The 14,796-nt window shown below is 46.7% G+C and overlaps 1 protein-coding gene across 2 annotated transcripts in view; it reads right to left on the bottom strand.

The window, feature by feature from the left end:
• Positions 1-564: 564 nt before the first annotated feature.
• GFRA1 (GDNF family receptor alpha 1) overlaps positions 565-14,796 on the bottom strand; it is a 190,303-nt gene continuing 176,071 nt past the window's right edge. For both annotated transcript variants that reach the window (XM_040991781.1, XM_040991780.1), the window contains exons 9-10: positions 1,737-1,790; positions 565-753 (exon numbers count right to left, since the gene is read on the bottom strand). In XM_040991781.1, coding sequence (XP_040847715.1) covers positions 607-753; positions 1,737-1,790 — 201 coding nt within the window. In that variant the 3' untranslated portion in view covers positions 565-606. The remainder of the gene's footprint in view (positions 754-1,736; positions 1,791-14,796) is intronic.

Here is a 14,796-nt window from a genome sequence, read left to right as displayed (position 1 = left end):
TGCAGGCAATTGCAGAACTGTTTACAGTACATGGATGTTAGCACGGACCATGTTAGTACATATAAAAAAGTGAACGTTGGCAGAAGCTTGTTTCCACAAAGTCCAACCTTAAGGAGAATTTGCTTTGTAACAAACAACAACAACAACAAAAAAAGCAAAATCTTGTCATCGCTAACGGGTTGTAGTTTATCTCATCGGAACTCTCAGCCATTACCAATAGCACCTCCTTCTCCAGTTAGCACAGGCCAGAGTAAAAACTGTTCAACTCATCTCCATCTGAAAAACATGGCCCAGGTTGCTGTACCGTCAGGTATACAAACTGGCTCTTTGCAAGACAGCATGTCCCAAAGCTGCCCTTGTTGGGATCGTAGCATTGCATCAAGTTCTCTGCAGAAACCCCCAGAGCAACACAGGAAGTCGTCTTAAAAGTTTAAAAAAAAAAAAGGTAAAAAGAAAAAACAAAACAAAAAGACAAAGCTCCAGTCAGATGGAACTAGTTTCTCAACTGGGCTCCTAAAACTGGGATTTTAGGTATACAAGAGGACAAGAAACTGAGAACTTGGGTTTTGTCTTTTTACATGTCCATGTTACTTTCTTTAGATGCAGCTACGATGCTTCTGCCAAAGACAGAGAGAATAGGGCGGTCAGCAGCAGGCCCAGCAGCGGGCTCAGTGCACAGCTTGGAGGAGCAGCCAGCGATCTTGTGGTTATGTGGCTGGAAGCACCAGCCAGACCGTCCTTTTCATAATCACGCTGTAAGAAAGAACGTTTTCATTACCATCACTCGCCGAGTGCATCCCTCTTGCCACAGCCCAGGTCAGGTGCACCCTTCCCCTCCATCCCCCCACACTCCACACTGAGCTGCCTGAGCCACCCACCAAAGCTAAATCAATATCTGCCTGTTGAGGTTTCAGGTCACTGAGGTGGGAGTCTGAGAAGGAACCAGGCACCTGGGTGAGATTCAGATACTTCCTGTAGCTGCTCAAGGCTTGTTGTTTGCCCCTCCATGATGGGTAGCCAGAACTCATCCTGGGAGGGAGGAGGACTATGTGATCTTGGTGTCCCTAACCTTACACAGTGGTGAGGCTGCAGAAGGGCTGCTCACTGCCCTAGCTTCCACAGCAGGGGACAAGCAGAACTAGTTCAGAACCATTCATTCCGAGGAGAGAGAGAGGTCACAGAGTGTCAGAAAGACCAGGCACTAGCCAGTTCAACTTCAGACTCCCCAGATGAGTCAGAGAAAGCAGGAACCTCACCCTGCCCTCCTCAGAGCCAACCCAGCCTGCAGAGCTCTCCTTCCCCAGACAGGCTCCCTTGCCCCAGCACCCACACTGGGTCCCACACGATGAGCTACAATTACCCTACCCCAGGCAAAAGGGTCCCTCTCTACGGCTGTGAGCTGGACCTGCCCAATCTGCCTTTGGTTCACTGTGGGGGTCAGAGGAACGATGGACAGTGAACTCCTGGCAAGTGACAAGAGCTGGTGTGCACTGCTTCTGTGCTTCTGACTTCACAGGATTTTAAGCTCAGCATCTTTCAGCATTAGGGTTGTGCTGCCTTTGTGGCTAAAGCCCTGAAGTCTCATACTTAGTAAACGACAGTGTGCTGGATCCAGAGTCTGCGCCTTGCACCGAGGGCAGGTGCACATGGAGCCGGCTTAGCTGTCACCGTCTCTGAACACTTTCTATCCCATCCCTCCCTAGGGGCCCGGAGATGTAAAAACAAACACAACTTACATCAGAAAGGCAGAGGTGTGTGCTGCCTGAAACGTTGGATTTCAACTTCTGTGCCTGGGGAAAGACCGGAAAATAAGACTCAAACATAACAGAAGAGCAATTACTGGTGTTCCATTAATCAGTGTCCAAAGCAGTACTATCCAATAAATGCGGGAGTCACAAGGGTGAGCCTCTTGTATAATGTACAATTGTCTAGTAGCATGGGAAGGAAAATTCATAATGCGTTTATCCCAGTCTATTTGCATTTCAACATAGGATCAATATGAACAATTTTAATAAGATAATTTTGTTAGTATTTTTTTAATGTTAAGTCTTCAAATTCTACTAGTAACCATGGGAGCCAATCATGGCTTCCAGGTCTTTGTTTCTTAATGCAAGGTCCAAAGGTTAATACATAAGTGTTGGAATAATCAAGGGGCCTAGTAGGGTAGAGATTAAAGTAGTATACCAGGGGGATGTATAAATCAAATCTCAAATCTTCATCTGTTCTCATTCTTTTTCTCTTAGCTAGGACTTATGGTACTTTGACCATTGATTCTTCACTATCCCTGAATGATCAGCGTAGACAAGGTAGCTTCACCAGGAACCAAAGACCGTAACTGCCTATCATCCCAACTGACTCCTCACATTCCCAGAGGAATGAACCCCAACTGCTTTTAGGGAAAAAGGGATGTCATCCTCCACTCTTAACTACTTCCTGCTGAGAGGGGGCGCCGTTTAGTAACAGCAGCAGTAAGGGGTCCGTTTAGAGGTTCCTGATAGAAGGTAGAAGTCATCAGGTGTTCGATGTACATCCTGGCACTTGAAAGGTTTCTCTTTATTGAAGTCTAGATGGCAAAACATAGTTATAACTCTTCCCAACCTAGCAGGTTGTGAGTTTGGTTAGAAATTCCAGTTTGAATACTTGAGCTCCAGAACTTAGATGTAAAAGAATTGTTAGGTTTCAACCTTTGTCAGAGTAAGCATTAGTTTAAGACTATGGACTAGATTGATGTCAGTTTAAGTTAACTCCTTTAAGTCTCAAATTTTGGAACATAATGAATGCAACGGAACATATGAAACTTCTTCTGAGCAGCATAAAATTGGTAACCTAGATCAATCCGAAGGCACAGTAACACTGCAAGGATGAACAGAAAACATCAGGAATGAAGAACTTCAGTTCCAAAATCCCCAGCATTTGTTCATGGTTCATTGCTGCTAAGAAACTGTATGAGCTTCCAGGCCAAAAGGCCTACGTGACCTTTAGCAGCCTACGTGACCTTTAGCACTGATGGGTCCCAATTCTTATGAATCAAGGCCCACCTAAGTCTGGTTATCTCACAGGTGGCTCCAAGTAATTAAGTGAGTGCTTACCTTAGTTGCTGGAGGCATGGGTTGTCCAGCCAAGATAGGTAGGGAGTGTGTGCTATTTCCCCTTACCTTGCAGACTATTGTGAATTTCCCCTTTTCAAGCTATTGTGGACTGCCCCAATAAAAACCCTATGAATGTGCTGTTCGGGGCCACACTCCTGGTAAGGGGTGTTGGTCCCAGCCAGCTGGTTGGCCGGTCGGTCAGCCAGCTGCCTGCTCTCAACCAAGAACCCAGGCTCGGATGTGCTGAGCTTCAATAAACCACCCTTGTGCACCTAATTGAAGTCTTTTTTTTTTAAGACCTGCCCAAGAGCTACAGGGAAGGCAAGGAGGGGTGTTAAGGGATAGCAGGTAAAGCCAATTACTGTGACACTGGCACACCCTATGGGGATTGGTTTGTGCCCCGGCAGCTCTAATTCTGACCCAGCTTCCTCTAATGGCCTGGGAAAAGCAGCAAAAGATGGTGCAGGTCCTTTGTCCTCTGCCACACAGCAGGGAGACTCAGCTGAAGCTCTGGGTTCCTGGCTTCAACTTGGCCCAGTGTTGTCTTTCAAAGCCATCTGGGGATTGATCCAGTGGGTGGAAGATCTGCCACTTTGACTTTCCAAACCTTTCACAAACAAAACAGACCTACCAGTGGCTTCTGCAGAGGACAATAAGGTAGGACGAGATCACTACAAGATAAAGTTTTGCTTATTTGATATTTCTGGATGCTGATGTTGGGAAATGCTTCCATGTATTTTAAAATGTTGCAGTGACGATTCCTACCTGTGGGCAGGTATCATGGGGCAGTGACTCCTGAATCAAGGAGTGAGCAGCCAGCTATGTGGATGGCATTAGATGGTTACTGGCCTACAGTAAGACACTTGCAACTGCTGAAGAGGACTGTGGTTGAAATGATAGCATGTCCATCCTCCCGAAACTTCTTACCCTCACACTGCTCAGAAGAAATCACACCTCTGCCTACATTTATGTAATGCCAGCTGTGAATATGAAACCGAAACCTTTAACCAGATATCGAGACTAAGACACTGGGAGGCAGTGGTTACCACATGTTACATGAAAGGAGACCAGAGGGAAAATCGGATAGACGACTTGAACCTGACTCACAAGCCTACTTCTCATCTGTATTAATAGCGACTGGGTCCGCTGCACTGTCCCCTCCAGAGAACAATGTGTAGAACTGCACTTGTTTTATTTCTGTTCACGACTGGAAGTGTGCCAAGACACCCAAATGGCCCTAAAATGTCACATTCTGCCTTTTCTTTTCTGAACCATACTCTATAAAAGGCATCAACTTGCTAAGATCTTTTGTGTAACAAAGGCATTGACTAAAGTGCCCAGAGGAAGAGGCATGACCTCCAGCATGGAGCACAGTGGTTTCAGAGCTCGTGGTCAAGTTGCCCCTCAATGCTGGACCACAGCAGGCCCTGAGGCTCGGCAGACAATGCAGGTCTTTTCCTGATGTTGTTTGGTGCAATTAGCACCAGCAGGCAATTTCAGTCACTGCTTGCACTATGACCCTTACCGAGTGTTGCTCAGTCATACCAGGAACTACTAAAGCACTAGTTAGCTTAGCATTAGAACTGGTATAATGCCACCTTTACCACAGGACAGGGAAGGGGCTTCCAGAAACACACTGGAAAAGGGCTCTTCCTTTACATATCTTAAGTGGCCCATAGTTGGCCGATTTCAGACCCTCCTTTGTCACCAAGGGTTACATGATGCACACAAGATTAGAAACCTTCCACACTGGAACGAATTCCTAGGTTGCTTCTCTGGAAATGGTTGGAACCAAGACTATCACAGAAAATGCATCTGCCAAACTTCCACTCTGAAGTCGCTAAGCTATGGTATCTTCAATGTGGCCAGCCTTTTAGCCTTTCTAAGCAAGAGACAACTTCTGGCCTTGCTTCAGTGCAGCTCCTGGGCTTGCCTAAAGCTGGGGCAGCAGCCCCTGAACTCATCTTGCCAAGAAGCCCTTTAGATTGGCATACCTTAATGGGTGGCTGAGTCCAGGTCAGAAGAAGCAGCCAGGCCCCCAAGGATACTCTGGGAAAATGCCAGCCTTCCGCCCATCACACACACTGGCCACTACAGAGTTTTAGCAGTCCACAGCCAGGTCTATGAATCCTCTGCTTGCACAATGGGCTTGCAGACAAACTTTCTCCTGAGACAACTGGGTGGTCAGCAAACAGCCATGCTGCCGACAGAGCACATCCGCCCTGAGTGTCCACCTAAACCCAGCAGGAGCCAGCACAGGGCAGTCTCACTCACAGGTGGAGGGCAAAGTTCAGGGGTACTGAAATGGCAGGTGGTACAGGGGTAACAACTGAAGGATTGCACAGTGATAAGAGAGCTTTAAAAATTTCTTTCCAAATGAGGTACAGGCCAGAGAAGGTCTGCTGCCTGGTCTGGATGGCACTCACCACAGATGGAAGATGGGCCGTCTGGGCAGCCTGTGTCCCGACAATGTGTGCCGCAGGTGGAGGGGCGGGCCCTGGACTCAGACCCGGATGCTGCTGGCTGCATACATGTTTCTGAGCCCTGTCCCCAGCACATGCCCTCAGGAACACCTGGCAGTTTGGAAGCTAACTGTGCAGAGCCGAGTGCACTTATAGCCCACGTTAGAAACTGACAGACCCGTTATGTCCACACTTCAAAGGCTTTGTTTCCTGAACATTTCTGAAAACCTCGGCAAGCTATCCCCACCCCGTAAGGAGGAGCAATAAGTGCAAAGATACAATCTCAGGGCTTCACCCTCACTGCCTTCCGATGACTGTCAAACTACTGGCAGACTTGGTTGCTGTACATTGAGATGGCCAAAAAAAAAAAAAAAAACACAACTCTGGAGACCGTGTAAGGCCTACAGAAGTTAGACCTTGGAGGATCACTCCCGCCTCATGGCTGGGTTACAATGGAGGTGTGTGCACAGGGCTCTGTCCTTGATCGGCTCTGTAAATGAGGAGACACGCAGGACCAAACACGGCCTGCAGACTGCCCCTACCCATCTTAACAAGAAACAAGAATGTCTTCCATTTGGTCTAAGAGTGCACCCGAATCACTGTCACAGTATGTAGATAAACAATCACTCTTAGGGAAAGTGTGAGCATTGTAACTGCTAACTTGAATCCTACACTTTGGGAGAAGGACGCCACGCTCTGAGCTGTCAGACTCAGCGTCACCATGGGACCTTGTGGTTTGTATCTCCAGAATGGCAAGACAGGCGGTGCATTGGAGAAGCCTGGCCCCCCACCTTCCCCACATTCTAGAATACCAAGGAAACCTGTTGTTGAGACAGTTCACCCTCCTTTGTCCTGCTAGCAGATGTTGTTCTCATGTTACAAAATGGTCTTTGGCCATAATCCACGAATCTGGGCACATCACATAATAGAATTTCTGGGGCATTGTGCAGCCAGACCTTGCCAGTCCCCGGCACCAGAGGGTTGCTAGATGCACTGATGCTGTTAACCTTGATTACCTGGAGTCGGAGCAGTGCCTCTCCTGCTTTTGACTCGAGTGATTAGCACTTGGAAAGCTGGTCCTGGTGCCAAGGGCTTCCCTGTGCAGAACACACACACAGACGCTTTACACTTTGCAGCCCAGCCCCCACTCTCAGCAGGTTCTCTGTGGCTGTGGGGATAGGCCAGGCCTGGGAGCAGCACGGTTGCCATTTCTGGGATCAGAGGCTTCAAAGCACACCCCGCTGGAAGGCTGGCCTCTGCTGCCCTGGACTCCATGTCGGCAAAGAACTCAGTATTTCATTTCAGGTTTTTAGACAGCTGTCAGCCAGCGGGACATGAAACACTTCTCTGCTCTCTTCCATGCACAAAGAAAACCATTTTCTGCTCTACCTCTATCAACAGTAAAGCCAGAGGAAGCTGCCCAATCCAATAGCAACAGACTGTCCAGGCTGCAGCCAACGAGTCATAATTAATGAGGCTCTGTTTCTTTTCTCCCTTGCTTTACTGATTAGAGAGATTTGCTATATTAGGAACCTGTTTGCTTAATGACAGAATACAAGCAATAAACAGAGAAATACACAGACTGTAAAACGCAATCAACTTTGCTCTGCAGAGCTCACTAAGTACCTCGCGGCATCTATCACACTTGTCAATACTGGTTTATTAGCATACGAGGCTCCTCTGCAGCACAAATTGGTCCTCTGCAAGGGGAAGCCACTGCACGAGTTCTTCCTAAAATAGTCCAGAAGCAAAAGTCTGGAACTGAAAGCCATTCCTCAACTTAAATCTGTGCAGCTGATGCGTTTTCTCATAAGACAAAACAGAGGAAGGAGCTTGTGCGCCCAATTCCGGGGATAACCGAGCAGAACCACTTGCTCTAGAGTTGGCGTTTTTTACAGTGTGCTTTAATCAAATTCACCTGATTATAGGCTTTTTACAGGGAGTACTTACTATACGACAATTCTATTATGGACTTGATGCATATTTGCCCTAAGTAATTCCCACACATTAAAAGACATAATAAAACCCAGGGAAAAGCCGCTGCCTGCAAGTGAATCCGAGCTAAGCTGGGCTGGTCCGTCTTCTACCCTTGGCAGCATTTCAGGTTTGGCTGACTGCTACCAGCATTAGTGCCAGTTTCATCACAAGAAGTCAGCATGTCCACAATCCCTACCATGTCTGCTTTGAAACTTACCTTCCTGGTAAGTAACTTATCATTCCCTCAAACTTGGTAACATGGCTGGTAGCCCCTGATCTGAATAATATGCATTGAGGTCAGCTGCGGCAAGCAAGAGCACACATCAACAAAAGGCCAGCTTGGAGCTCTGGGATTGGGAAGGACACAGAAGGGATCTGCTTGCCCCCAGCCAGATTCCGCTGAGAACCCTACAACCTGGCCCAATCCAGGGAGGACACAGAGCCAGGATCAGAGCTGGGGAAGCTGGGGCAGCAGGTTCCTAAAAGAGGCTGGCTACGGTTCCTGGGTGGGTTCCCTCCTGGGTGGCAGCCTCCTCTATCTGTTCTTCTCAAAGACACTTTGATCTGTGTTGCCTGAATCTTAGCCAAAGGGTTTTCATTACATTAAGCTCTAAAAAGGCCATGTAAAGATATTTCACTCAGCACCAGCCTCAGGAAGTCTGAGTGGTGCCAAGTTGCGTTAGTCTGGGTTGTGTCAGCCTGGTCAGAGGACGAGGGTGGGCTCCTGCAGGGTTGTACTTTCTCCCTTAGCCAGAAGGTAAGAAATTCACAACTAGGTTTGTCGGTTCCCACCCAGACTAAGATGTGTTTACACGAGGCCAGTGAACCAGAGCGAAGCTAGACTGGAATAGAGGCTGTAGCCTTGAAGGGGAGCTGGAACACATCCTAGAATCTAGAAGGCCTTAGAAGCCCCACATCCACTGGGTAGTCAGTTGAAATGTGGCATTTTTCTTGAGCTGAGCACTAAGCTTGGCCAAAAACACTCGTTCCATACCTGGTCGGAGGCTGGGACCATGATTGTCAGTTATCACTTAGACGGTGCGCATGTATATGCATCTCTAATTTCAAATCTAAATATTATTAATTTACTGACCCTCAGATCCATGACCAAATTTGCTTTTTTGAAAGAGACCACTGTAGGGCACTCCCTTGCTGTGTTCACATAAACTAAACATGTGATTCATGCTCAGTAATCCCCAGTTCATCTCTAGAATAGAGGCAATGCTTGTTTGACACCCACAGAAGTTGTCTCACCATATCTAGTCCAAAGGGTTTTTAAAAGGATTTTTTTCCAATATATGCAACTGAATTTTCATTGAATTAACTATGCCATTTAATAGCCCTAGTGTTAATCATTTGCACAATACTTAATTAGATGACCAAAGCAAAGTATCAAACACAACCAACACACACACAATCTGAGAACGAACATACTTGACTCCGTAAGCCTGTGTTTTCCACATGGGGAAAGAGATGGGCACAGAAGGGCAGAAGGGACACCTGCCCACCTTGTGTGTCACATGGCCCTTGTGCGTGAAGCAGTCTGTCTGAAGAGCGATAGACAGCTTGGCCCCTACGCCGAGCATTCACTGCAGTTTAGGAGCTCATCAGGTTCCGGCTTGGCTGATATGTATGGCAAAAAGGAACACAGATGAGGGGGAAGTGGTTCTAAATCTGCCTTTTCAATCATTAACTTGATTCTAACCATCCTTCCCTTCTGTCCACGTTTTAAGGCTGTTGTGAGACTCCAAGGCAAGACTCTATATGGCTGTCCTTTTCATATTCAAGTTGCTGTTGACAATTTCTCAGACTCTCTGGATCTCTGGACAATTATGGATGGCAGGAAGAGTGGGGGAAAATGCAGAACTCTAGGCTAATTTGGTTTGTGAACACCATTTTGAAGGGAACCAGCTCGTGGTCTTCTATGACCCATTGGGTTTAAAAATGGATGCAATGAAAGAGATGCAGTAAGATATAGCCACACTCCTCCATTAGCTAAGCAGTCCCCCCGGGGGCTCCCTGTCAGTCTCCAGTCCACCATAAAAGGATGCCTAGAGCCCTGCACTTGTAATGTAACACTAATGGCAGGATGGCAAAAAGCACTGTGTCCAGGCTCTGTCTACAGCGTGGAGCTTAGCAGGGCACTCTTACTGGACTGTCTTCTGCTTATAATGTCACAGGATCAGCTTACATCTTTCTATTTTGCCTCTCTCCATATTGGGGCAAATTCAAGAAACAAAATACACCAGAGAACAGTGTGTGTTCATTCACGGTTAACTTGCTTGATTAGTCAAATATTCAGACAAGAAGCAATTAGGAGCTGTAATTTAGAAAATTATGCCCAATTAACAATAAAATGATGCCAAACAACATACTTTAAAAGATGTTTTGGCTCGGGGTGGGGGTGCAGGGTGTGGTGTAGAGTGAACACTAAGCAATGATGGAGTAAAGATGACTTGAGGGGAGCGAGCCTGGAAAGAAAACATTGGTTTTCGAGATGTGCAGTTGCAAATGCCAATGTGTCGGAGCAACAGCAAAGACTCATGTCTGATGAGCAGTGCATGAATCCCATCCCAGACACAGATCCTCATCACCATCAGATAATATTTATTAAGCCTCTCATTCTCCTGGGCATTTATGGACAGCTGAGTGCAGCCCTGTGATGGTTTTGTGAGTTTATGGCAGAAGCGAGGCTTTGATGGAAAACTCCACAGACTGGAGCTGGATTTTTGTTCACCTTATGGCTAGGAGGTGGAGCTCTCATGGTGATGCAAAAACAAACAGAACACAGTGGAAAAGGCTTCTGTTTTCATTTTAAACATATACAGTTTTAGTAGAGAAAAGTATCCTAGAAAATATGGGAAAACTGAGTAGATTCCTGACACCGATGGTGTGAGCATCAGCATTACTGATAAAGACCCCATTGGATTTTTCCCAAATGTGCCCAGTGACATTCTGGGGGAGCACTTCCCTTTTGCATAGTTGGGAACAGAAGGGTTCAGAGAGGCTGTGACTTGCCTCAGTTTCCTCAGCCGGGAGTTGCAAGGCTGAGATTTGAACTTAGTCAATCTGACTTCAAAACCCATTCGCACTGACTTCCTGCCATACACTCTAATGGTTACCCTCATTATCCTGGATTCAATCCTCAGAAATGACTCTTACCACTATACTAAGAGCTAAGGAAGATACTGAAATATACAATATCAAGCTCAGAATTGGGCAACTGGTATGGTAGTTCAGTGAGTTAAATCTGTTCCCCGTGACACTCACATCCCACATGGGCCCTGGCATGAGTCCTGGCTATTCCACTTCCAATCCAGCTCCTTGCCAATGTGCCTGGGAGAGCAGCAGGTGATGGCCCCAGTGCCTGGGCCCTGCTACCCACACGGGAGACACAGATGGAGTTCCAGGCTTCTGGCTTCAGCCTGCCCCAGTCGTGGCATTTCTAGCCATTTGGGGAGTGAACAGGGAGATGAAAAAATTCCCCACTTTGCCTTTCAATTAAACAAATACATCTTTTAAATGAACAACAAAGCTTGGTGTCACATTACCAGCATATACACAAGGCTGCTGCATGCAGCCTGGACCCAGCCGAAGGGCTGACAAAGGGACAGAGCACCCGAGGTCCTCACAAAACTCACCCTGAAACTGGAAACAACTTGTGCTGCTGTGACTGCTATGCAAAGACAAAGGTGGAGCTAGGAGAACCCCAATGTCTGCGACTGCTGTCAGACATTCTCATCTGGGGGAGCCTGAGGCACAAGGGGTAAAGGGATGGGAAGCTTTGGGTTGAATTTTACCGCATAAAAGCAGGCACGGTTGGTCTTAGGATAAAAGGCCAGCAGCTTTATTTATAGTTTGCAATCTAAGTGTGTCCAGAGGTATCCTCATAGGTCACCCAGAGCAAGAGCACACTTATAGCCGTGATGGTACAAATGTCCTATTCCTTTTCATTAAATATGTTTATTACCCAGCAATTGGGTTAAGCAATTGTACAACAGCTGAATTACTCTCCTTCTGATGGGCTGGCTTTGCTCCTCTCTGGAACACAGGATCAGGTGGCCTAATGGTTCTTTCCAGAACTGAAGGAGGCCTACTCTGTCCAGCCCTAACCTTAAGTTATCCTTTGAGGAAAGTGGCCAAAGAAAGATACTTCAGACAAGACATCATTTCAAACAGCTAATCATTACCAGCTGGTTCAATCTAAGGCCTATTTCTACAAGGCAACACACCTATTTGAAGCCCAAATCCACTGCCCAGATGAATCTTGGAGCGAAGGTCATCTAAGGCCCCCTCAGCCCAGACTACCCGGAAGGAACAAACAATGATAAAGATGGTTAGTGTGTGGCAGCTGAGTTTCTGTGCTGAAGGATTTTAATTTAATGATTACAACTCTCCCAGGCAATAGTGCTCACCATTCCCATATTACAGATGACAAATCCAAGGATCAAAGAGATTAAAGCACTCTCCAAGCACCTTCTCAGGAGGGCTTGCCTTTCACTGGAGTCACCCGGCTCTTCAGTGTTATCTAAGACAACTCCTCAGTACTACAGTCTCCCTTAACAAAGACAGCTCTGACACCTGACCATTTGCTGGTGGCCTATTGTCCAGTGTGTCAGTCAATGCTGTGTAAGCTCTCTGTTCCTGTAAGATCATGGTTCTGCAGGCTGCCAGTCCAGGACTGGGCAGCCCCACTGTCCTCTGACAGTGGCAGATGGCAGTGGTGACACACCTGAGGGGAAGGATCACAGCGTGAACTGGGCTTGATGCAGCTTTTATAGCAACTCTGGAGCAAGAGGGTGCTACCTTCCCGGGGCACACTCCGAACACCCAGTAAGCCCACCCGCTGGAAGACTATACTTGAATTAAACGTTTATCCTCTTAGTAGCATCAGCTGATGATGGGGTTTAACATCCTGCATGGGCTCAGAATCGCACTCAAACCAAGGCATCCTGCCCTCTGGCTTTCCTTAACTCATGGTCTTCCCACTTTGAACACACAGCCACAGTCTGTGTTTTACTAGAGTTACATTATCCTGAAATGTTTCACTTGGAGTAAGATGAGTGATGGCTGTTGCCTCCAATCTCCACAGGATCACACAATCAGTCAAGTGCTGCTCATCTCTACTGTAACAGAGTGAGAACAGGCTGTGAGCCCCAGGTCTCCGGACAGCACCCCAAGGGACCATGAGCTCAGCCACACAGGATCCCAATCTCTGGAGAGCACTCCAGTGGGGCAAGAGTTCAGCAACACAGGACTTACCCTGTGACTGTTTCTGTGAAGTGAAACCAGTCTCTTACCCAAGCTGGTCTTCCCAACAATCACACTGCACTGAGAGGTCTTGGGACAAGCTCCCCATGGAATACCCCATAAGCTACGCCAGTCACTTTGTGTGTGGTCTTGGTCTAGGACCACCTGTTTTAACTTCAGCTCCTAGACAGCATGACTCTGGAAACTTCTAGAAATCGAAGAAGGACTATAATATCAATGGTAATATGAGATAGTATCTTTTCCCAGTGCTACATGCCAACACTTTTTTATATTTAATGACAGAATAAAATTCAAGTATAATGTATTTTTGCCAATCATTTCACAGAATGATGAGGTCTGCATTATTTGCAGGTGCTCATAAAAGGCTGTTTGCAGAACTGGGAGCTGGGGTTGAGGCAGTGTGACCAAGAGGCTGTCCAAAAGTGAAAATCCTTCTTTAGAGAGCCAATTGACTGCTTTTTTGGACTCAAGGTTCTTTGGCATGGCTGCTGTTTGCCTTGTGTTTGGCAAATAGGTTTATTGTAGCTAGAGGAGATGAGGGATAAAGGAATACCAAGAGAGGAAAATTGGGAGTCAGATGCATTGCCCTGCGGAGTACATTTAGCCACTCTGTGGTTAAGAAAAACAAATCCCATGACCTGCCTTTGTTGAAAAGGTGACACATGGGTTCACTGAAGGTGAGCAATAGATTCTGATAAGGACTACTTTTCTAAGTCATTAAATTGGTTTTTAGGAACTTTACACTCTCCTTCATTTGAACAATTATTAAACTATAAAACAGAATTGCACAACTGCTAAAACCATAATCTGAAATTTTACAACCAGCTATAAAATGCTATGTTATTAAACTATACCAAAGATGCTCAAGCCCATTACAACTTTTTAGATGAATTATAAAAAACCCTTTATTGGTGATACAGTATACTTAAATTACAGTATTTTGCATCCTAACAATGTGTTGAACCAATGTTTGCAGAAATGGATTAAGAGTGTAGAAGTCTCCAGTCTGAGAACAGTCACACCCCCAGGCAGGCCAGCATCTGATCATTGGCCCTTGTCCATGTCCCTGCCAACCACACACCTAACCAAGAGCCACGGCCTCTCGTTAGGCACTGTAGCAGTGACGTGAGAACTGGACCTCACAGTTACAGCCATCAGCCTCCCACAACAAGACATGTTCTTCTTCTAACAAAAACATCACAACTACACGGGATACAAGGCGACATTTCAAAACAGAGGTATAGTAATGACCTGTGATACTGTGCTGACCACACAGCAGGGCCACTGATATCCTTGGCCTCCACCAGTTTCTTAGTGTTGGGTCATAAGTGAGATTTTAAAATACAAGGTGTTTAGCTGCCAAGCACCTGCTACTCACATGTTGCTCGCCTATGATGTAGGGGGATCCACATATGTATCTGCTATGAAGGTTGGTGCCACTCAGACCATGAAGGCTTCTACTTCCAGTGGGGTTTGAAGACACAACTGGAAACACAGTGGCAGCATTCATGGAGGAACACCCAAGAGGGATCTCTTCCAGTACCTTCCTAGCTGACGGGCTTTGGAAGTGCTCTCTAGAGCTATTCCAGAAAGTGCTTTTACAGTTGCCTCTTTCCTCCCAGGGCTCATGTGGGTGGATTTTGGAAGCTTAACCTCCCTCTGAGCTCATCTGCTGGCACCAAAAATGGCAGCCTCTTCATGCTGGGAGTAGCTGAGCGCACCACAAAGACCCCAAGGCCACTTGGCTGTGTGATCCAAAGCTCTGCCATGAGGCTTCTAGCTGGGCCCAGGGTGGGGGCAAGTGGGGATTGCAACTTAGTACTTACACTAGGGGAAGGCCCCCTACCCAGCTCATTTCTCCTGGAAAACAAACTCACTCTGGGCAGGATAGCATTAGGCAAAGGAAATGTTAGGTGTAGCCAAGAATTGTCTATTTTTTTTTTTAATGAGACAAAAACAACAGTGGGTGCTAGAGAAAATTCAGTATGTGGGTAATT

The sequence above is a fragment of the Ochotona curzoniae genome, unplaced genomic scaffold (assembly GCF_017591425.1).
Source record: "Ochotona curzoniae isolate NIBS_2020 unplaced genomic scaffold, NIBS_Ocur_1.0 contig_66, whole genome shotgun sequence".
Lineage (NCBI taxonomy): Eukaryota > Metazoa > Chordata > Mammalia > Lagomorpha > Ochotonidae > Ochotona > Ochotona curzoniae.
The sequence above is the reverse complement of the archived record's forward strand: the minus strand, read 5'-3'. Positions and strand labels throughout refer to the sequence as shown.